General features: G+C 45.4%; 2 protein-coding genes and 1 pseudogene across 2 annotated transcripts in view; 1 reads left to right on the top strand and 2 right to left on the bottom strand.

Annotated features, from left to right (window-relative positions):
• Window positions 1-3,852, bottom strand: part of LOC132825160 (UDP-glucuronosyltransferase 2A1-like) — a 113,306-nt gene extending 109,454 nt beyond the window's left edge. The window contains exon 1 of the mRNA XM_060840220.1: window positions 3,084-3,852. Within this exon, the coding sequence (XP_060696203.1) occupies window positions 3,084-3,789 (706 nt within the window). The 5' untranslated portion in view covers window positions 3,790-3,852. The remainder of the gene's footprint in view (window positions 1-3,083) is intronic.
• Window positions 3,853-4,126: 274 nt separating this feature from the next.
• The window catches only part of LOC132829033 (ciliary microtubule inner protein 2B-like), a 37,495-nt gene continuing 18,001 nt past the window's right edge, over window positions 4,127-23,620 (top strand). Inside the window, exon 1 of the transcript XR_009646193.1 lies at window positions 4,127-4,196. The gene's annotated coding sequence lies outside the window, so the exon portion shown is untranslated. The remainder of the gene's footprint in view (window positions 4,197-23,620) is intronic.
• Window positions 17,226-17,371, bottom strand: LOC132829958 (5.8S ribosomal RNA; annotated as a pseudogene).

The following is a 23,620-nucleotide window of genomic DNA, read 5'->3' as shown; positions in this document are numbered from 1 at the left end:
CCAGATATGTTTTGCTCCTACCTGTTTTGCAAGGTAACAGCTTTCAGGTGATCCACAAGTTTGAACAGGACTGCCTCACCTACACAACTTTGTAATTGACAGGACCTGACCTTGCATCAACCTTGGCGAATGTGAGGACTGCAGATGCTGGAAATCAGAGTCTAGGTTAGAGTGATGTTGGAAAAGCACAGCAGGTCAGGCAGCATCTGAGGAGCAGGAAAATTGACGTTTTGGGCAAAAAGCCCTTCATCAGGAATGAAGGCAGGGAGCCTCTGGCGTGGAGAGATAAATGGGAGAGGGGTGGGGCTGGGGAGAAGGTGGTGAAGAGTACAAAAGGTGGATGGAGGTGGGGATAGGTCAGAGAGGAGGGTGGAGTGGATAGGCAGGTCATGAGGATGGTGCTGAGCTAGAAGGTTGGAATTGGGGTAAGGTGGGGGGAGGGGAAATGAGGAAACTGGTGAAGTCCGCATTGGTGAAGTGTTCCGAGGTGGAAGATGAAGCGTTCTTCCTTGAGGCGTCGGGTGGTGAGGGAGCAGTGGTGGAGGAGGCCCAAGACCTGCATATCCTCAGCAGAGTGGGAGGGGGAGTTGAAATGTTGGGCCATGGCGTGGTGCGGTTGATTGGTGCAAGTGTCCTAGGAGGGAGAACCCAGCTTGCAATGCGCCGAGCACATGTAAATGAAGACTCATACAGTCACAGAATTTTGTATGTAAAAACTACAAACAACTATTGCTACCAAAAAACTTCAAAGAAAATCAAATATAAAACTTTAAATGGGAGACTCTTTCCCCTGCCTATAGGGTGCACTCATCCTACCCATCCCCTCCTTCAGGCCTGGACTCTGCCCCAGCCTTAGGCAAAAAAAAACAAGGAGATGATCCTTAAGTTAGCAAAAGATGATAAAGTCAGGATAATCACTCCGCCCATTCCTGGCTCCATGTCACCCCTACGTGTGACTAAGAAGGAAAATAATACAGGGCACCTACAAAATTTCCCATGATAAAATCTAGTTATAAAAAATATAACAGGAACAACTTATTCCAAGATTTTTGTTTTTTTCAAATGAGGGAAAGAGAAAAAAAAGGGAAAACGCAGGGAACGAAAGAAGAGAGGACGAACATTAACCGTATTCTTCAGACCAATCATTCTATTTTAAAGTGTCTACAAAGTTCTTGGCTTTATCCACCGAGTCAAATGTATAAACTGAGTCCTCATGGCTGAAATGGAGCACTGTGGGGTACCCCATGGAATACTGGATACCCAGGATCCTCAGCCTCTTTTTACCTTCATCGAAGGACTTCCTCTTTTGAATTATAGCAGCTGAGAAATTCTGGAAAAACATGATTTTTGACCCCTTGCACAGCAGTGCCTGTGGATCTTTCCCCAATAACCTGGAAGCTTCTATCACTCTTTGCTTGTCCCTGTACGTGAGGAAGTGCACTAGGACCAGATGGGGTGCTGTACCAGCCCGGTCCTGTGCACTGTGACCCTATAGGCCCTTTTGATCTGCAGCCAACTGGACTCAATTTGAAGGCCCAAGAACTGCGGCAGTCAGTGTTCAAAGAAGCTGACTGACTGCCCACCATCTTCACCTTCCAGGAGCCTGACAATCCAAAGATTCATCCTCCAACCTCGATTTTGAAGACATCGATCTCGCTCCAGTACCTAGATCCGACCGGGTGAGGACTCGATTGCCACTTCCAAGGCCGTGGTTCGACCCTCCTTCTCCTCCATCCACTCCCTGAGGCCCTGAAGCTCCCATTCATGCTTCTGCAGAATGGATGCGATGGGTTGGACCTGGGCACGGGTCTCGCCATTGCAGCCTCAACCTTCGTGGTAAATCTTGCCATCGCTGCCGCTAATTCCTGTGAGTCCGTCAGGTCCCCCAGGGGTTCAGGAGAGGCCACTGCTGCGGCCTTTGATGCGTCTGGTGCTGCCAGGGAGTGTCATCGCTGCTGCTATTTGTTCGCTCCTTTCCCTTTTGGCATCCTTCCCACTCCAAATTGTCAATGAATATGTGTTCTGTAAGGTTTTAGCAATTCCTCCATATAAGTTGGACAGGTGTAAAACACCAATATTCCTTGGCTGTTAGGCAGAGCTATCCACAGCAGTTTTACTGAATTGCCACCATTTTACCAAGTCTCATCCCTCCCGTTTGATGGCACCACAATCCCAGGAGCATCATATCATTCATGACCAAGAATGCATAGACAATTTGCTCAAATAATTCTGTTCAGCCAATACCTTCTCTTATCTTTGGATCCTTTTATAGGCCCACCTAATTCAATTACATGGCTTTAATTGGTTTCCCATTGTTCAGTCATATCTTTCCACTTGTTCCAAATCCAGAAGGGATCCTTTGCATTCCTGCAAAAATAGCAAACTGGCCCTTGATGAGCTGACAACAAATTCATCAACAAGTTTAATCAGTCACTGATTCAATTCATGCTGGTTTCTACATTTCACCCTTCACCAGCCTAAACAAAATTGTGAAAAGTCTGAACAGTAATGCAAACTGACACGGTAGCATGAAACTGCATCCCCTCCTCCCTCCTTTCTCAACCTGGTGCTGAGGGAAGAAATGATGGCTCAAGAATAATTGCTCTTCCTTTTCTTCACAAACCTTTGTTTTAGCTATTAACTTCCAAAAATTTGATTAAAACTTCAAACATTTCATCGAACAGTGGAGAGAAAAAGTAAAGGACTGAAAAGTTTAGTTAAGAATAAACAAAAATGCGTTTCTGTTTCAAAACCGTTTCTTGCACTAAAAAGAGAACATTGCAGCGACATGATTCTCTCCAAGGCAAAGCTGAATCATAATCACGTTATGGGTTATAATTGGGAAAATCAAGATCTGATTCCTGGATTTTGTTTTGTTGTGTTAAAACCAATGCAGACAAAAGCCGAGACTAAAATACATACACTTCAAATTACATTTACAAAAGCTTCTTGCTTGCAAATCCATTTGCTAATTCATACCCATGTTAAGTCAGAGAATGTCCTATTTTTCTTATATTCATGATATTGTAAATTAAAATTCTATTCATGCACTCCCATAACATTTATAAAACTGAAATCCTTACCTAAAATCTCACTGAAATATGAATCCCATTGTCCCCAAAATGTGGAAAAGATCAAATCCTGAATGCTGTAAGAGAGGAGGTTGTTAATTCGCTGTGCAAAGGTCATTGAACTAGGAAGCTCTGACAAAGTAGCAGGTACATATGAAGGAGGACTCGGTAATTGACCGCACTTTCTCTCCATTGCAGAAGCTGGTGAGAATCTTAGAGTGTAGACAAAAGGAATCCCAAGTTGTAAAGCCAACAGTTCTCCTCCTACAACGACTGGATCAGCAAGAATGATATCATACTTTGATTGTCTCAGTTTGTCCAATAATCCTGCATTCCCTAACACAGCATTGAGGATTTCCTTGTTAGAGGTGATCATATTGGACATAATGACTTTAATTCTTTCATAGAACTCCCATGCAGATAGATAGGGTTTCTCATACATCCACAACTTCAGCATAACATCGATCATTGCCTCTATGTCTTCTGGTCCACTTGGAACCTCCAGCATTTCTGTCTTCATGCGTGCTGGCTGATAATGTACTCCAAAGATTGAAGCTGTGGTTAGCAAGACAGTCACATTATGACCTTTTCCGATTAATTCTTCAATAATATTTTTTGCGTTCAGCCAGTGGCTGGTTTCCATGGGCCAGACAAGCACGTTACCACAAAGACAGGATCCAGTCCAAGTCACCAGGACGACGAGCAAAAGTTGAAACATGGTTAGTAGTGTTACTGTTGCTGTGCCGAAGAAGTCTAAATGTCTCTCCTGCTTCTAACTAACAAGAACGTAAATCTTGCACTAGAAACAAGCTGCGGGAAATGGCTACAGGCCAAATCCAAAGCTAACCAATAAGAAGAAGGACCTGATCAGACGCACGATTGAAGGTGCTTCAAAACAAAAACTAGATGAGTGACCTTTTGGCAAATACCAGAGTCGGCTCTTTTTTTTTGCTCGTGAGAGAAGGAAGGTGAAACAAACGAGACAAATATTTTTTTTCTGAATTTAGAAAGACAGAGAAAATCTGAGACACAATTAGTTCATAATGAAAACTTATGAAAGAGAGTGATCTGAAATAGAAGCAGATAATACAAGAACTAGAAGAAGAGAAAAGAAGTTTCAACAAGGTAATAAAGTGTTAAAAAGCAAATCGCTATTCTGTTCTTTCTTTATATCCAGCACTTTCCCTTCTTTGAATTATGCTGATAATTAGTTATGAATAAACTGGTGTCCAGGCTTTAAATATCATTTATAAATAATGTGTGCTTGTTAAATTATGCTGGGTGAATTATTTCTTAAAGGCCTGTGACTAGGTGCCAAAGACTGGTATGTATTACCTTTGCATTATTATCTATTAAAATCAGAATGGTAGGAGGAAATGAGAGCAGTTTTCATGAACAATTCAAATGTTTTCTTGAACCGGTTCTATTCATTTGCATTAGGTCGACTCACAATTTCCAGTTCTCTCCAATCCAGGGAGGGAGGTTCAGGATTTTGACACAGCAACATGAAAGGAATGGTGATATATTTCCAAACCAGGATAGTGAGTGACTTGGAGGTGGTAGTGTTCCCATTTTTCTTCTATCCTGTCCTTCTAGATGACAGTGATCATAGGTTTGGAAGATGCTGCCAAGGTATCTTCGGTGAATTTCTGCAGTTCATCTTGAGATGCTACACACTGCTGCTGCTGAGCTTTGGAGGTGGAGAGAGTGGGTGTTTTTGGATGTGTGGCTAAAGTAGCAAATACTTTTACCTGGACACTGGCAAGCTTCTTGAATGTGGATGAAGCTGCACTCATCCAAGCAAGTGGGGAGTATCCAATGTGTCTTGTAGATGGTGAATAAGCTGTGGAAAGTGAAGAGGTGAGTTACCTGCTGTGCAGTTCCTAGCATGTTACCTACTCTTGTTGCCATAATACATGGAGAATCAGTTATGGTGTTGAACAGCATAGAAACAGACCTTTCAACCCAACTTGTCCATATCAACCAGATATCCTAAATTAATCTAGTTCAAAAGCCAGCATTTGGCCCATGTCCCTCTAAACCCTGCCTGTTCACTTAAATGTTGTAATTGTACTAGGATCCACCTCTTCCTCTGGCAGCTCATTCCATACACGCACCACTGTCTGTGTGAAAAAGTCACCCCTTAGGTCCTTTTTAAATCTTTTCTCTCTCACCTTAAACCTCTGCCCTCTGGTTTAGGACTCTCCTAATCTGGGGAAAAGAGCTTGGCTATTCACCCTATCTATGCCCATCAACATTTTATAAACCTACACAAGGTCAACCCTCAGCCTCCGATGTTCCAGTAAAAATAGTCCCAGCCTATTCAGCTTTTCCCTATTGCTCAAACCCTCCAACCGTGGTAACATCCTTGTAAATCTTTTCTGTACTCTTTCAAGTTTGACAACATCTTTCCTATAGAAGGGAAACCAGGATTGAATGCAGTTTTCCAAAAGTGGCCTAGCCAATATCCTGTGACTCCACTTTGAAGGAACTATGAACCTACAACCCAAGATCGCTTTGTTGGCAACATTCCCCAGGACCCAGCATTAAGTGTATAAGTCCTACCCTGAATTGCCGAGTACAGAACAAACTCGATTATCCGAATGAGACGGGTGGGATAACTGATTTACAGCCAGCATTTTTGTGTTCAGTGTCATCCCGCCTTCAAAACTAACCAGGTATTTTCCCTCCCTCTTCAGCAACCACCCACCCCTTGAAGAGAGAGAGGGAGAGAGTGAAAAAGAGAGAGAGGTGCAAAATACAGAGGAACCTCGATTATCCGAAGGACTCGGGCGGGGAGTATTTCATTCAGTTAATCGAATGATGGATGCCAAGCATCGGGACCTTGCAATCTGAAATTCAGATAATTGAATGCTGGATAATCGAGGTTCCTCTGTTCAGGGAGAGCGCAAGAGAGAGAAAAGAATATTTTGCTGATTTCAGTTTGTGTCCTGTCATCAGTTTTTTTTTCAGGGGGTTAATGTTTTCCTCGTGTTTCCTTCCGTCAAGCTTTCCTCCTGTTTATCTTCACGTGTGCTAACTCACTACAATTTGCTCTACCCCATCAAAAAATAGTTACACTGAATTTTCTTTTCAGCTGGAAGATATTGAGCTACTTTTTGTTTGGAAAAAAAGAGTGGTCATGGGATAACAGGGGAAAAAAAGCAATGGAAGCGAAAAGTGCATTTTTGACAACTCTCTGGAGAATGAGCTGAGGAAAAAAATTGTTGGGTTTGCAAAATGGAGTGAGTCAATGTTGAGAGGGAATCTGCTGTTAGAGCACACAGCTCAGGCTTGCACATATGTTGTTCTTGTGTGTTCACAGTCATAAACCTTTGTCCTCGGGGAGAATAAGTATCAGAGAGCCTTTTTATAAAATGTGTAGGACTTAAATCTAACGTCATGTCTCGAGAATATATTTGAACTTAATTATTTACTAAAGCCTACTTGCATCTATATTCCTGTTCAAATTTACAAAACAATGCATTAAATGGATGAGGAATAGAGTTTTCCTACTTCAATTGAAAACATGCACTTGATTACTGATTTCTAAGTGTCAGCGGTTACTGATTTGCGCGAACCAGAAAATTCGTCCAAGTGTCAGTGGTAATTGATTTGTGCTGACCTGAAATTTTTCTGAATGTCAGCAGTGTTCTGAGGGAACTCAGTAACATACTTTCTTCAAAATGTGGAGAGGGAAGATGGGGAGGAAATGAGTATGCTGCCATGGCTTTGCAGGCGCTCGCACTCCTCCTGCTGCATGGCCACCTCCGCATACCGGTCTGGTGGTATTGTGCGACTGCTGCTGGCCAGGGAGCCACATGGACAACCGTCAGGTGCTGGCGTGGTGCAGTAAGAAAGAGTTTTGGAAGACCTCCAACCTCCGTGTGTGTCTCTCTGTCCGTCCTGCCGCTCCCCCCCCCAACAGGCACGCAGAGCTGCCACCCTTGACTCCGCACGTCCCATTTCGTCCCAAGCCTGACTGCCGTTGCTGCCACTCCCTGGCAGGCACACGCACGAACACCCCCTGGGGTGAGGTGGTGCACCATTGGGCATGGAACGGTAGGCAAGACATTGGGTTCGATGTGGGACCCGAGCAAAAGCCGAGGTAATGGACCGGTGCATATGAACATGCATGGGAGTAAAAGTTCGTGCACATGATACTGAGAAAAGGGTGGCTCGAGGGATGATTTCTAATAGATTGCAGCGAGGTAGCTGCTCTGCTACTTACAAAACCCTGAGCCAGAATCAGATCATCTATGAAAGATTTAGCACCAGGTTCCCCATGAACATGATGTGCGATTAAAGGGGAAGAGGCGGCACCCATACGGCCGCGCTCCAGACCAGAATCGAACGGCTCTATCCACTGACCGGAATTGGTTATCCCAGGCCAACTAGTGATCCGCGGTGCTAGGGAATCGTTACATTTAGGCAGGATTCTGATTTAGAGGCATTCAGTCATAATCCCACAGATGGTAGCTTCACACCACTGGCTCCTCAGTGAAGCACATCCAGCAAATGTCTGAATCTGCGGTTTCTCTCGTACTGAGCAGGATTACTATTGCAACAACACAACATCAGTCGGTAAAACTAACCACCACAAGCCAGTTACCCCTGTGGTAACTTTTCTGACACCTCTTGCTTAAAACCCAAGAGGTCAGAAGGATCACAGTCTGTACTGGTACTGAAAATCAGGATCAAGCGAGCTTTTGCCCTTCTGCTCCACGGGAGGTTTCTGTCATTCCTGAGCACGCCTTAGGACACCTGTGTTACGGTGTGACAGGTGTACCGCCCCAGTCAAACTCCCCACCTGCTACGGAATGGGTCACGCCTATTCTACACCTCTCATGTCTCTTCACGGTGCCAGGTTAGAGTCAAGCTCAACTGGGTCTTCTTTCCCCGCATATTCTGCTAAGCCCGTTCCCTTGGCTGTGGTTTCGCTAGGTAGTAGGTAGGGACATCCATTCATGCGTATCACTAATTAGATGACTGGGCATTTGGCTAATTTTGAACACTTGACATCAATCGCATGATTGAGTATCTATTTTGAGTTTTTACCGTTGCTCGCCAATGAAGAGTAAACCACCATAAAACTGAAGCAGTCAGATGTTCTAGGGACGGGTCATCGTTATTGAGCTTAGCACCAAGTGAGGAAGAGAGCTTAAGTTATGAGACCAACAGGCTAGTTACCTAACTTTGCATCATTTGCTGTGTCTTAGTGAAATTTTATTTTATCACTCATTTACCCATCACCTTTACTGTGCATTAAAATTAACTACTAATTAACTACTAAAATTATAAAATATCAATTAGATTTTAAAACATATTATGAGATTGTTAAAAACTAATTTCTAAAAATGCTTAGATTTAACACTGCATATGTTAAAACTTATAATTATAAAAGCTATAACAATAAAACTATGAGAGTTTTTAGGAAGTCCATTATCGATCCATAAACATTCGAAGAAATTCTAATGTAAGGGAAATTACGAGGTTAGAGGTATCTCGGGCAAATGTCTTAAAATTCAGTATGCTCAAGGATTTCGTCAGCAAATTGTACTTTTCATATCATTTACCTCTAGTCCCCATTACGAAGCTAAAAAAGGATCCACTTGTGCCTTGAGTGAGATCCAAAATTTTCTTCTTCAGATGCTGATATTTCAGTTCCTTTTCCATCCAGGCCTGTTCTAATGAATCGTTCTCATTTTTGAAGTGCACTGTAATATCCACCAGCATTGCTTGACCATTCTTAAACAAAATTAAGTCGGGTACCTAGAGGTTCGCATCGGTATCCTTTAGTCGGGGTTTAACGTAAGTAGGCGAAAGTGTGGACTTTCCAGATGCTGGAGATTAGAGTGAAGATTAGAGTGCTGCTGGAAAAGCACAGCAGGTCAGGCAGCATTCGAGGAGCAGGAAAGTGACATTTCGGGCAGGAGCCCTTCATCAAGAATCATGTAAGTAGTCCTTCCATAATTATTTGCAAGTTTAGACAATTTTTCCACTATTCTATTGTGCCTTTTGACTCATGTTTTTAACAGAGGGGCACCATCCTGATATATGAAGATTGTTTTGATTGTCATATCATATCTCCAACATTTTTTATTATTCAAAGGTCTTCCATGAGTCAGAATTGATCTTGTGGGATAAAGATTTGTTTGTAACAGAATTATATTTATAGCTTTAGCTGTTTTCGTATATAACACACCTTTCATCCAACCATTTAAATTTTATCGTTTTAAAGTAATGGATTCCCAATCCTTGGCAAGGTAGTGCCACCCATTTTTTGTAATTCTATATCCCTCCAATTTTTATAATTAATACTTATATCTTCCAACATTTCCCTTGGGTCACTGTTATCTAGGTGTCTGGAGCTCCCACTGGAGGATTCCAAATTTATGTGAGGATTCCAAATTTCCTGCATATTTTTCCACTGGCTGAATTCGATCAACTTCTCTGAAGTTCCAGAGTTATTAAAAGAAAATGAGGCTTGTAAAATTTCATCAGGAGCTTTTTAAATTGCGTCATGCTTATACAAGACAGCAATTGTTATCATGGTAGATAGTTTATTTATTCATAATCCTCCTTCTCTATAACGTGCTTACAAGATGCCATTGGTTAAAAAATGCCGCAAATGCAGTACCTCTTTTATATAAAACCCTTAATTATTAGGACTAATCTATTTGAATAATTCTGGCCTGCTTCTAAAATAGTGAGGTAATAAAGTTTCAAAATAAGTTTAAAAGAGTTCTACCTTTTGCGTAGGTTGTAATAACGATATTTTTAAATTAACAATCTGCTCTCCTAACCCCTCTTCCCAGTTGGACATTCCTTCAATCTTTGCCCCAAAATATTTCTCCATGTTTCCAGGGTCTATGTACTGGATCTCATTATTGCTCAGATTACGTTTTTTATTGCACTTATAGGTGAATGTTTTATTTTTGTATATAAAATAGATTCCTTTTGTTTTTCTTATATTTATTTCACAAAATTTCTGTACTATCTTTAAATTATAGGACATTTTTCCATAAGACCTACTTACTAGGGCAATGTCATCTGCCCTAATGATGCACAATATTTAGTTTCCTGTTCTGGATCCAAATAACTCCCTCCACTACTCTTCTCCAAAGTACTAATGAGGGGACCTAGTGCTATATTAAACAAAATAGGTGACAAGGAATCGCATTGTTTCACCCCTCATAAAATTTTGATTTTATTTGTCTTACATATATAGCTTTCGATACAGTACTATTCTCTGAGTATAAATTTGCGATTAATCTAATAAATTCCATTGGAAGAGATTGTCTACTCAAAGCTTTAATGATGTGAAGATGCCGGTGTTGGACTGGGACGTACAAAGTTAAAAATCACACAACACCAGGTTATAGTCCAACAGGTTTAATCGGAAGCACTAGCTTTTGGAGCGACGCTCCTTCATCAGGTGATAGTGGAGGACACTATTCTAAGGCACAGAATTTATAGCAAAAATTTACAGTGTGATGTAACTGAAATTATATATTGAAAAATAGATTGTCTGTTAAGCCTTTCTGTTAGAATACAGTAATAGTTTCACTTCTTTCATGTGTAAATCACAAAGCCTTTTTTTTGAAGTTGCATTCTCGGGTTAGCTGTTAACAATGGTGATAGCTAGACAACATGTTGAAGGTGTTGGCCCACTGCACCTTGGATGCGCCTGAAGTGCTGTGCTCTTCCAGCACCACTGATCCAGAATCTGGTTTCCAGCATCTGCAATCATTGTTTTTACCGCTGTGTTCTCTGTCTATGCCATGATGTTTAGATTAATTCTAATCTAAAAAGTGAGATAACAGAGTTTTATATAAATGCATGCAGTTTTTGAGCAAAGTACAATGTAACTCTGCAAGTACAAATTCACCCCACAAAATATATGCGTGCATGTGGGTCTTTGTGTGTGTGTGTGTGTGTGTGTGTGTGTGTGTGTGTGTAGTGAGTGCAGAGTGTCTTAAGTCTGTGAGGGGGTGCATGTGTGAGTGTGGGAGTGTGTGTGTCTATAAGGGTGTGTATGGGTATCTGTGTGTGCGTCTGTGTGTACCTGTGTCCGTGTGTATGTGAGAGTGTGTGTGTGTAGGAATATCTGTGTGTGTGTGTAGTGCAATGGTGATCACCTGTATTGTGTCATGAACCCAAGGTCCAGGTTGAAGCCCTCCCTATGGGTACCGAACTTAGCTATCAGCCTCTGCTCAGCCACTTTCCTCTGCTGCCTGTCCCGAAGTCCACCTTGAAGAATGGTCACCCGAAGGTCCGAGGCTGAATGTTCTGGACCATTGAAGTGTTCCCCAACTGGGAGGGAACCCTCCTGTCCATTGATTGTTGTGTGGTGCCCATTCATCCGTTGTCGTAGCCTTTGCTCGGTTTCCCCAATGTACCATGCCTCCGGGCATCCTTGCCTGCAAAGTATAAGATGTGGCTGATTCACATGAGTACCTGCTTTAATAATATGTTTGTGACCTACAGAGTTGAATGCTTTCGCTAAATCGATGAATACTATAGCTAATTCTTGTTTCTTTTTCTTGGATCCTTTTATAATATTACTTCAAATTTTTATATTCTGATCACACCCTGAGACTCCAGCAAGGAATCCCTTTTGACGTTTATTTAACTCTAAAACTTCTCTAAGTCGTTTAGCTATTATTTTAGTCAAAATCCTCAATAATATTAGTCCAATTATTATAGGTCTCCAGTTATCGATCTGTTTGATTCCTTAATATCATTTGTTTTGGGTATTAAAGTTGTTCTACTAGTTTTAAGGCAATCGGAGATATTTCCAGTTTTTATCCAGATAGAAAATAATCTTGGAAGTTTCTTACTCTCCACATCATAGATGGCTGTGGGTGTTTTCACGTCCATACCATCTGGCCCGCTGCAGTCTCTGGATTGATCGCCCTTAGGGCTTGATCTACCTCCTCCACAGTTATTGCCTGGATCATGGATTGTCTTAGTTGCTTAACTGAACTTTTGTACTTCGCAAATTTTGTCATATTGGCTTTATCATTTCGGACAGATCGTTTTTTGGAGAAGAGCTCTTCGAGTTCTTTTTTTTAAGTGGACACATACTATTTACCAGTGCGCCCATTATTTCTCGTGCTAGATATTGTTGCTTAATTTTAAATAGCATTTGCATTTCTCTAAATTTATTTTTCCTGTGAATATATCTTTTTCTTGCATTATTAATTGGGGAGCTATTATTCCTTCTTTTTTGTTCTTTTTTTTCTAGATTTATCTTCCTTTTCTGATTCTTTTGTTTAGTATTTAGCATATATGTAGTAATTTCTGCCATTATTTTAATATTTCCAATTTCACTATTTTGTTTACTCTTTGCAATATTAACCTTTAAATGATCCAATAGATCCAAGCTTTATAGCATTGTAACTTCTTTACTGGACTACACTCCTTGCTTATATTTAATCTGATCATTTACTTTCTTATTTGGTTTTTGACTTCTCTTTATATTTCTTAAGGTGGCGTGTTGTCATGCTTCCCTCAGCCTATTGGCAGTGGAAAGTTTTAAGGGGCAATTTTTGCATTGGAACATCTCATTTAATTCAATATCTTTCTTTCCTTTGCATTTCGGATAATGACAGGCTACAGCATGGTAGCTACTCTCCCATTCGCATTTACTACACTTTGCTCTCACTGATTTTATACCTCCACAATCATTTACACATTTTCAAAAATGCCCGAATGTATTAAAAATACTTTGGGGCTTATGCCCGAAACGTCGAATTTCCTTGTTCCTTGGATGCTGCCTGACCTGCTGCGCTTTTCCAGCAACACATTTTCAGTTCTGATCTCCAGCATCTGCAGACCTCACTTTTTCCTCCTACTTTGACAATAGTCACAGTTAAACTTATCTAAAGGATATTTTATAATTAAATCAAATTTAGTTTTGGTCTGTTCAGTTGAAGTTGTAACTAACTGCTTCGCTCCCAAGCTTTCGGTATTAGTTTAAAAAGTCCTTCAAAATTAGAATTGAAAAAGGTCTTAGTTTTTCAAAGACCAGGTATGGGAGGGGCCCTCTCCTTAGACTGTACCAATTCTTTGACTGGATTTTAACCTCATTTAAATTGAGTTCCCCGTGCTTGGTCTGAGGAACTCGTATTGGGAGAATATCTGGGGTCTCTTCTGTCTGGGTGTAGACGGACGACTGAGTCACATTGTGGCCAATACATTTAGCACACGCAGCCAGTATTAGCATGCGAGTGGGGCAGTTATTTTCCTCGCTGTCCACCAAACTGGAAATGGGAAAGATTGCCGCGAGGACCATTCTACCCCTTTTTCCTTTTGACTATCCTAAGATAAATGACCCCCGTGGATCAACATCCATCTCCTATTCCTTCTGTGGGAGTATTAGCCGGCCTGGATCGAGCGATGGCCCAAAAAACAAGTTAAACTGTCCTAAGCTGTATAAAATTCAATCAACAGATAAAATCAGTGCTAAAACAATTAAACCAGCCATAAATCGTCTAGTTGAGCTTCGTCTATCGGGTCATTACCAGGGGAACCATGTGGAGGTTTGACCAACTCTGCAGGCGACAGAATATGTAAGAGCGCTGTAGAGGTGACTATGCAAGCAAGCCTTTGGAAGACCCAACCAAAACAATTGTAGTCACATCAACCCCTCATTAGGGAGTCATAATTATTCCCGCTGTTTACCCATGCATCATTGAATTTCTTCACTTTGACTTTCAGAGCACTGGGCAGAAATCACATCGCATCTTCACTGACCTGCCGCCTTGGCAGTGCTTCGTTTTGATTAAACAGTCGGATTCCCCTGGTCCGCACTAGTTCTAAGTCAGCTGCTAGGCACCAGCCAAGGCCACCCGCCTGCCATGGAAGGATGGCGGGCACTGCAGCTGGGGGCGATCCACAGGAAGGGCCCAGCGCGCGTCCAGAGTTGCCACTAGCTCCCAGGAGGAGTGGCGCCATGACCAGCTGCCGCGCGTGCCCAGCGCCACTTCGCACCCCAGCCCGACCAACTGACCAGCCCTCAGAGCCAATCCTTCTCCTGAAGTTACGGATCTGACTTGCCGACTTCCCTTACCTACATTGTTCTAACATGTCAGAGGCTGTTCACCTTGGAGACCCACTGCGGACACAAGATTTACACCATCTCCCTGGATTTTCAAGGGCCAGCAAGAGCTCACTGGACACCACCGGAACCGCAACACTTTCCAAGACATGGACCCCTCTCTCAGGTCGAACCCATTCCAGTGTGCCCTGCCCTTCACAAAGAAAAGAGAACTCTCCCCAGGGCTCCCACTGCCTTCTCTGGGATCGTTTGTGTTACCGCACTGGATGCCGTGAGGCGCCCCTCTCTACCACTCCGGGTCCGGGGATCTGAACCTGACTCCCTTTCAATCGGCTGAGGGCAACGAAGGCCATTGCCAAGTCCCTTTGGAACGACACTCACCTATCTCTGAGGACTGACTGACCCATGTTCAACTGCTGTTCACATGGAACCTGGATCCTTTCTCTACTTTTGCCTTCCAAATTCTCGTTTGAATATTTGCAACTACCACCAAGATCTACACCTGCAGCGGCTCCACCTAGGCCCACGCCCTAGTCTTCCATGCTCACCGCAGTAGTCCTCCTACTCGTCGTGACTTATGACCCGCAGGCTCTGCATTGCCAGCAACGGCCGGGTATGTGCCCGACGCTCCAGCGCCATCCATTTTCAGGGCTAGTTGATTCAGCAGGTGAGTTGTTACACACTCCTTAGTGGATTCCAACTTCCATGGCCACCGTCCTGCTGTCTATATCAACCAATACCTTTTGTGGGGTCTGATGAGGTCGGCATCAGGCGCCTTAATCCATTCATCCCGCAGCGCCAGTTCTGCTTACCAAAAGTGGGCCACTGGGCACTCGCATTCCATGCCCGGCTTCACGCCAGCGAGTTGGGCTTCTTATTCATTTAAAGTTTGAGAATAGGTCGAGATCGTTTCGGCCCCAAGACCACTAATCATTTGCTTTACCGGGTAAAACTGCGTGTGGAACGAGCACCAGCTATCCTGAGGGAAAATTCGGAGGAAACCAGCTACTAGATGGTCCGATTAGTCTTTCGCCGCTATACCAAGGTTGGGCAACCAATTTGCACATCAGGACTGCTACGGACCTCCACCAGAGTTTCCTCTGGCTTCGTCCCTGCCCAGGCATAGTTCACCATCTTTAGGGTCATAACACATGCACTTGTGCTCCACCTCCCTGACGGTGCAGGTGATACAGGCCCAGGGTAGAAAGGCTCCATGTGAACAGCAGTTGAGCATGGGTCAGTTGGTCCTTAGTGATAGGCAAGTGCCATTCCAAAGGGACGGACGATGGCCTCCGTTGCCCTCAGCTGATCGAAAGGGAGTCAGGTTCAGATCCCACCTTGGTCGACCCTTGCTGACTTTCACCTTCATTTCACCATCGGGTTTCGTGAATGCCCTTTGACTCACGCACTCCTTGGTCGGTATTTCAAGGCGGGTCAGAAGGGTCACCGACATCGCCGCAGGCCTCTGGACTCTGCTAGGCGTGGCTCGGCCCAACTCGGCAGCAGGACGCAGTTGGGGTGCACTGAGGACAGTTCACCTTGTTTGACAGTCCCACCGGGAGCACAGTGAACCCACTCGCAGTTCCACGCACACCACTGGGGGGCCATGGAGGGAGAGCGCGGTAGCGGCCGCTTCCCTCAACTCCAGGGGCACAGCGAAGGATGGAGCCTGGGGGGGGGCTATAACACTCACTGCACAGAGTGGCGAGCCATCTTCCAAAGCCACCGGGCTTTCCCAGCCAACCCGAAGCTGGTCATGGCACAGAGGAAATGCGCCCGGTGACAGCCATGCCTGCGGGGGGAGTGGTCCCAGCAGAGGAGATCCACCAGACCCCAATGCAACTGGCCGGAGCTACCGAGTTGAATCCTCCAGGCGGTCTGTGTAGACCCCTTAACGGTTACCTCTTAAAGGTTTCACGCTCTCTGAAAGTCTCTCTTCAAAGTTCTTTTCAACTTTCCCTGACGGTACTTGTTGACTATCGGTCCCGTGCCAGTATTTAGCCTTAGATGGAGTTTACCACCCATTTTGGGCTGCATTCGCAAGCAACCCGACTCCAAGAAGGCACAGTCCCAACAAGCCATGTGCCACCACCGGCCTCACACCATCCTTGGGCTAGGCCTCGATCAGGAGAACTTGGGCATCTTGGCATCGTAAGAGAAAGGTCTTCTATACGCCACATTTCCCATCAGGTGAATCAGCGCTGGGCTCTTCCCTGTTCATTCACTGTTACTAAGACAACCCTAGGCCCGATGGTGGCTTTCTGGCGACTTGTCCACAGATGACATTCAACCACCCGCCCAATGATGAGGAGCCCAGGATGGGGGTAGGCTGGTGGTGTGGAAGGTGTGCCTGCACGACACAAAAGCATGCACCACGCCAGCCCCCTCAGTGTCTCCAGGACCAAGGGCAAGCCTGAGTAGAAACATGCAGACTGAACGGGAGAGCCAAAGCCAGCGATCCATGTGGGTGCAACCAGCGAAGTCAATGCGTTCGACGAATCCTCACCCCTCAGGTAGGCACTCAGCACCATCAGAGAAGACAGGATCAAATGCCCCACCAGCCACTCTAGGCCAAGAATGAACCACGAGACGGGTGGCGCCCTGCAGTTCCCAGACGCGGTCTGTGCCTCTCAATCGATAATCAGTCAGGTCAGCATGTCGAGCCAGCGAACTCCATGGCGAGGCCAATGGCGCACCAGCCAGGACCTCCGCGGCTCCCTTTCCACTACCGGCTAACTGAGAGACTAACCCGTGTGGACGTGCTGAGCAAAGACAGACCCCGGGGGGGGGGCTCAACACTTCGAGGCAGCAACGTGTCCGAACAACATCATCATTTAATCCATCGTGCTGGGACTGGTGACAGCCGTGCTGGCCCCACTGCCGCGACACAGACGGATGCCACGCCGAACCCCAGCAGGGGGGGTGCGGGCGGGCGTTGAGTCTGACGAACGGAATGTGCAGGGTGCGGGGAAGGCCAAGCACTCTGATGCCAGAGGGATCCGGAGTCTGAACTTCGGGGGACAAAGAGGACGGGTCCTCTGCGACTCCCCAACCCTTGTGAGCCAAGGTGAGTGTGATTGATTACCAAGCGACCCTCAGACAGGCAGGAAGAACCCGGGGCCACACAGTGCGCTCAAAGTGTTGATGATCAATGTGTCCTGCAATTCACACTAATTCTCGCAGTTAGCTGCATTCTTCATCGACGCACGGGCCAAGTGAACCACCGTTAAGAGTAGCCAGAGTTTTCAGTCTCTCCCTCGCCAGAGGCAAGTGTCTCGGAACACACTTACACTCCCCATCAACACAACACCTACCTGCCTGCTCGCAATGACCAGGCCTTGGCATGAAGAAAGGAAACATTGATCTTTGAAAAAAAGGCTGGGCGCCTGTGAGGCACCGCGTGCCGGGCTCTCGAATCACTGGAGCCTGTAGCTGTGCCGGCACGCACCGCAGCAGCGGAGGCAGGACCTCAGTCACCCTGTCACCCACTGAGAGTCACGAAGCATGCAGCAGCTTGCTCGAGGAAAAGCCGAGGCAGAAACGGGCCAGCAATCGGTTCGGCAGCGTCACTGACATGTGCACATGGTGGAGAGTCAGTGAGCGGACGTCTGCGAGGAGTCAGGGACCAGACTAGCCAGAGCGACAGCCGCCTGGCCCGCCCACCGAGGAGGTGGCCTGGTAACCACGGTAACGGTTTAACCCTCCTGCCCTTCCTCATGACGCAACTTGCCCACAAGCACCCGACTACCGATCGACACCAGGTACCCTGACTGAGAGCATGATCACTCGTTAACCCTCCTGGCATTTCACTCGGATGACTCCTAGGCCTGTGCCCCACAACCTGAACCAACTCTGGAACTTCAGCAGGGGCTGAGACAGGCGGACCGCCAGCCCCATCCCAAGATCCAACTACGAGCTTTTTAACTGCAGCAGCTTTAATATCCGCGGCTGGAGCTGGAATTACTGCGGGTGCTGGCACTAGACGTGCCCTCCAATAGATCTTCGTTAAAGGATTTAAAGTGTGCTCAGTCCACTTACAGGCCTCGAAAGAGTCCTGCATTGTTATTTATCGTCACTACCTCTCCGAGTCGGGAGTGGGTAATTTGTGAATCTGCCATCTTCCTTGGATGTGGTAGCCATTTCTCAGGCTCCCTCTCCGGAATCGAACCCTGATTCCCCATTACCCGTGGTCATCGTGGTAGGCACAGGAAGTACCATCAAAAGTTGTTAGGACAGACATTCAAATGAGCGGTCACCATCACGAGGACTTGCAATCTGCCCGAGGTTATCTAGAGTCACCAAAGCTGCTGGGACGAATCAAATTGATTTTGATCTGATAAATGCGCGCATCCCCACATGGGTCAGTGCTCATTTGCATGTATTAGTCCAGAATTACCACAGTTATCCAAGTAATGTTTGGAGCAATTAAAGGAACCATAACTGATTTAATGAGCCATTCGCAGTATCACTGTACCGGCTGTGAGTACTTAGACATGCATGGCTTAATCTTTGAGACAGGCATATGCTACTGGCAGGATCAGCCAGGTAGACCAATCGGCAAGCTCTTGCCTGAGCTTCCCCACGGAGGTCATCCTGGTACTGGGTTCAACTCTTTCAGCCTCTCGCCTGACCCAAAGGTGAGACACCCAGGGACCGACGGTTCAGATGGAGCATCACCCTTGCAGGAGAAAGGCTGAGCACACACAGTTGGGGGGGAGTTCAAAACATGTGTGCGAGCGCAGAGAGAGAATGGGAGCCACCTCCCTGGCTCCTTTCCCCGGCTCCTGTCTACCGCAGTGCTGAGAGAAATGGAATTCTGAGGGTCGAGACACAAGGAAAACAGAGAGACAGCAAGAGCCCCTGCACCCACTCCTCACTCGAGAAGCGAGGACAGTGCATGGGCAACACATTACTGAGACCACTGGCTCTGCAAACTGTGGCTTCTCGGCCTCACCTGACCACAGGAGAGTCCGTATCGGAGGCAGAGGGGTGCCAGCTTGCCCGACCCTGCTGTGGGAATTTGACTCTTTCAAAACAAAAGCACTTGGCCAGCCGCCAGCGAGGGAGGGAGCGGCGGGGAGGAGCCACTCAGCCTGAAGCACTGGCCCCTAATAGCAAAGCCAGCCCGCCAAGAGTCCTCCCACACCGGATGGGCAGTGCCAGATTGATCGAGGAGAACCGCAGCTAAGTCACCACTTGCACAATGCTTGCAGATCTGGGCGGAAACCTGGGTGACGAGCACCATAGGACGGCAGAGCCATTGCACGGCCAGTTAGCAGTGGGTGCCATGAAGACTGGAGGACAGCCACCCACTACCAGAGCCGGTGATGCCACCCACAGCCACCCACTACCAAAGCCGGTGATGCGCTAAGCGTTCAACAGTTCTGGGCAAACACAGGCAAGGATCAACCCGCTACCTTCCTTGCAATACCCAAGGGAGCCAGGCAACTTGAACTCTGTCTTTTAATGTTAAAGTGCCTATGGAGGAACGGCTGGAGTTAAAGTTGGTTGCCCGCCCTCCAGAGGTGTCTAGGTACCTTCACACAGGCCCCTGTCCGACCTTTGGAACAGACGGAAAGATTTGGGGAAGTCTGACAAAAATTAGACTTCCGAGAGCTCTTCGGCATGCAGCCAGACCTGCCATTCAAGTGCTCTACCCAGGGAACCACTTTTGGGATGGCTTTCAAAGTGGTTCCGCGCCATCATGTTGATCTATAAAATTTTATTCCCAAAAATCTCTGGGTACCCCGTCAACCTGACCATCGGCCAAACCTGATTAGCTCTGATTGGTTCAGGATTCCAAATTTGAGTGCTTCGGGCTAGAACTCGATCCTCGCAAAACTGTTTAGATTTTTCCACAGCCAGACTTCTGCAACTAGAGAGAGTTTAAGTTTTCAGGCGACAGACACTTAGCGATGGCAGGACAATGCCGGACTGAATTCCCTCCGAGTCATGTGGCACCTCGGAACATATTTTCAGAATGAGATTTTTTTCAGATTTTTTTCGCTGGTAGGGATTTTCCTCCAGTGTTATTTAAATTCTTCACTCTTTTCGGTAAGTTTTCTAAAAATTCTTTCCTGGCTACTCACTTGACATTTTTAAAACATCTCCCGATGATTTTCAAAACTTCCAAGCCGCCTTTGGGCGCAAATTTTTGAGCATTCTTTCCAAGTTTTCCCCGGACATTTTGTCACTAAGTTTGCATGAGTTCCTGAATTCACTCCCTTCCAAAAAAACAAATACTTCCCACCTTGGAAAATCACTCAAATTCAGTCAGAAGCCGGACCGCACTTCTGCAGATCATCCAGACCAAATCCGGTGGTGGTACCCAGCCTTGAAGTATCAAAGTTGGTATGAACTCAAGTGTTCATTCCCTTCACAAAATGCAGCACTTCCCACCATGGAAAATCGCCCAAACTCAGTCAGAATCCAGACCGCACTCTGCCCCAGAAGGACGCACTGTTTGGAGATCCTCCTGATGGAATCCGGCAGCGCTAGCCAACCTCGAAGACTGAAAGTCGGTATGAACACATGGATTCACTCCCTTCCCAGATACAGGGCAACCTGGATTGTCGGAATGACATGGGCATGGAGTATTTTGTTCGAATAATCCAAAATTCAGAAAATTGATTTTCGGATAACCGAGGTTGTTCTGTGTTCCTAAACCATTTCAATTTCTGGTCAATGGAAACCCCAATATGTGGGGTGTGTGTGTGTGTGTGTGTGTGGTGGTGTGTGTGTGGGTGGGGGGTGGAGTCCATAGAAAGTCAGGATGGAACAGTTAGACTCCCTCCTCTTGGGGTTGGTCATTGCCTGATACTCCATCTGGCCACTTGCCAGTGCAAACTTTGATACTGTCCAGGTATTGCTGCATTTGGCCTTTGACAGCTTCAGTATCTGAGAAATTGTGAATAATGCTGAACATTGTTTAGTCATCAGTGAACTGTCCCACTCTGACATTATCATGAAGAAACGCAGCATTTATGAGCAGTTGAAGATGGTTGGGCCTAAGACACCACCTTAAGAAATTTCTGCAGAGATTTGAGATAATTGACCTTCAATCACTACAACCATCCTTTTTTGTATTAGGTATTCCTTCAACTACCGGAGAGTTTGCCACCTGATTCCCATTGATTCCAGTTATGATAGTGCTCCTGGATGCCACAATCGGCCAAATGCAGACTTAACATCAAAGCCTCTCACTTTTACCTCTCTTTTGGAATTCAGCTTTTTTGTCCATTTTTGAACCAAGGTTGTAATGAGGCCAGGAGCTAAGTGGCCCTGGTGGAACCCATACTCACAACCCATAATTTGGTTATAGCTGAGCATGTGCTGCTTGATAGCACTGTTGATGACACCTTCCATCACTTCACTGATGATCGACAGTAGATTGATGGGGCAAAAATTGGCCAGGTTGGATTTGTCCTGCTTTTTGTGTACAGGACATACCTGGGCAATTTTCCATATTGATGAGTAGATGCCAATGTTATAGTGGCATAATACTGGTTCTGTTACAGGTCACTATGTTCTCTAGTTTTATTTTCAGAGAAGGGTTATTTGGCCAGGCTCCATCATGTCCAAAGTTTGAATAGTTCATTGGGGCTTTCTGTTTATCCTAACCAATAATACTTCCAGTCTAAGACTTCCATGTTTTTTAGAAAAATGATACAGCTAAGGGGCATGGCCAGCTCTTTAGTTGTGCAGTGCAGTTCCGTTCAGAACTTTAGTCAGTTCAGTTGCAGCAGAGGATGTGTGAAACCAGGCTGCTGGTCTCTCTCTCTCTCTCTAACTTCAAGTGTGTAAGCTCTAGTTTGTTACATTTTTACTGTTTGCGCTAAGAGATGTGTGTATTGCAGCTTTGGCAAGTATTTTCGGAACAGCATCATTACTTTGGGTTTGGATAGGATGTTATCCGTATTCTGTTTTCTGTTCTTTTTGTTTCATTCCATAATTTGGTAAATAAAATTGATTTGCTTAAATATTAGCAGACAACCCAGCTAATTTATTCCAGGAATATCCACTATGCACATGGCTAAAACAGATCTGGGCTACCTGCTTAAACATGTTTTGAGAGGTCTGGCCTAGTCCATAACAACAGCTTTACTGGAAAAGCTTGGCTAAGCCTGTGGCAAATTCTGGAGCACAAGTCTTCAGTATTGTTACCAGAATGTTATCAGCATCCAGTGCTTCTGACAGTTTGACATGTTTGGTGAAATAATTTGGCTGAAGATTTGTATCCATGATGCTGGGGATCTACGGAAGAGGAGGAGATGGATCATCCTACTGACACTTCTGGCTGGAGGTTGTTGTGAGTGCCTCAGCCTTATCTTTTGCACAGATGTGTTGGGCTCCATTGAGAATGGGGATATTTGTGAGGCTTCCTCCTTCAGTGAGTTGTTTAATTTTCCACCACCATTCACAATTAGATGTCATAGAATCCCTTCAGTGTGAAAACAGGTCTTCGGCACAACAAGTCTACACTGACCCTCCGAAGAGTACCCCACCCAAACCTATTCCCCAATCCTCTACATTTACCCTGACTAATGCACCTAACCTACACATCCCTGAACACTATGGGTAATTTAGCATGGCCAATTCACCTAACCTGAGCATCTTTTGGATTGTGGGAGGAAACCAGAGCACCTGGGGAGAAGGTGCAAACTCCATTCAGACAGTTTATATTAGATTTGATTACTTACAGTGTGGAAACAGGCCCTTCGGCCCAACAAGTCCACACCGACCCGCCGAAGCGCAACCCACCCATTCCCCTACATTTACCCCTTTACCCAGCACTACAGGCAATTTAGCATGGCCAATTCACCTGACCCGCACATCTTTGGACTGTGGGAGGAAACCGGAGCACCCGGAGGAAACCCACACAGACATGGGGAGAATGTGCAAACTCCAAACAGTCAGTCGCCTGAGTCGGGAATTGAACCCGGATCTCTGACGCTGTGAGGCAGCAGTGCTATCCACTGAGCTTCCTCCTCCGGTGAGTTGTTTAATTTTCTACTTAGGCAATGGATTGTCTCAATCCATGTTAAGCTTGTCTGCACCTGCAGGGGATTGACAGAGAGAACCTGATTGCTTTTTCTTCGCTTTAACAAACAAAAACCCAACTTTACGAACACTGCCGCACAACAAACACTTTTTGTGCAAAAGTGTAGAAATTTATAAAAGAACAGATTTGCCTTCACTCTTAAGTCACAAGGTTGGATTGTGTACAGCACCGAAACCAAAGTGTGTTGTCCTAGCAACAGGAAAAAACAGCAAGGGTGAATCTAACAACTGAGATAAGGGAGTGTTTATATGAGTTCTACTGTGAAAGTTGAAACGTTGAAGTTGTAAATTTGATAGAGCTGCAGAAAATGCTAGTAAAGCTCAGCAGGTCTGGCAACATAATTGGAGACAAAAACTAAATCCGTTCCAAAGAATTCTATTCAACTCGAAGCACTAGTTCTCTTCCTCTAGTTCCTGGTGTTTT

Source organism: Hemiscyllium ocellatum, chromosome 2, assembly GCF_020745735.1.
Source record: "Hemiscyllium ocellatum isolate sHemOce1 chromosome 2, sHemOce1.pat.X.cur, whole genome shotgun sequence".
In the NCBI taxonomy this organism is placed as follows: Eukaryota; Metazoa; Chordata; class Chondrichthyes; order Orectolobiformes; family Hemiscylliidae; genus Hemiscyllium; species Hemiscyllium ocellatum.
Note: the sequence above shows the minus strand (reverse complement) of the source record. Positions and strands in the feature narration are given on the sequence as shown.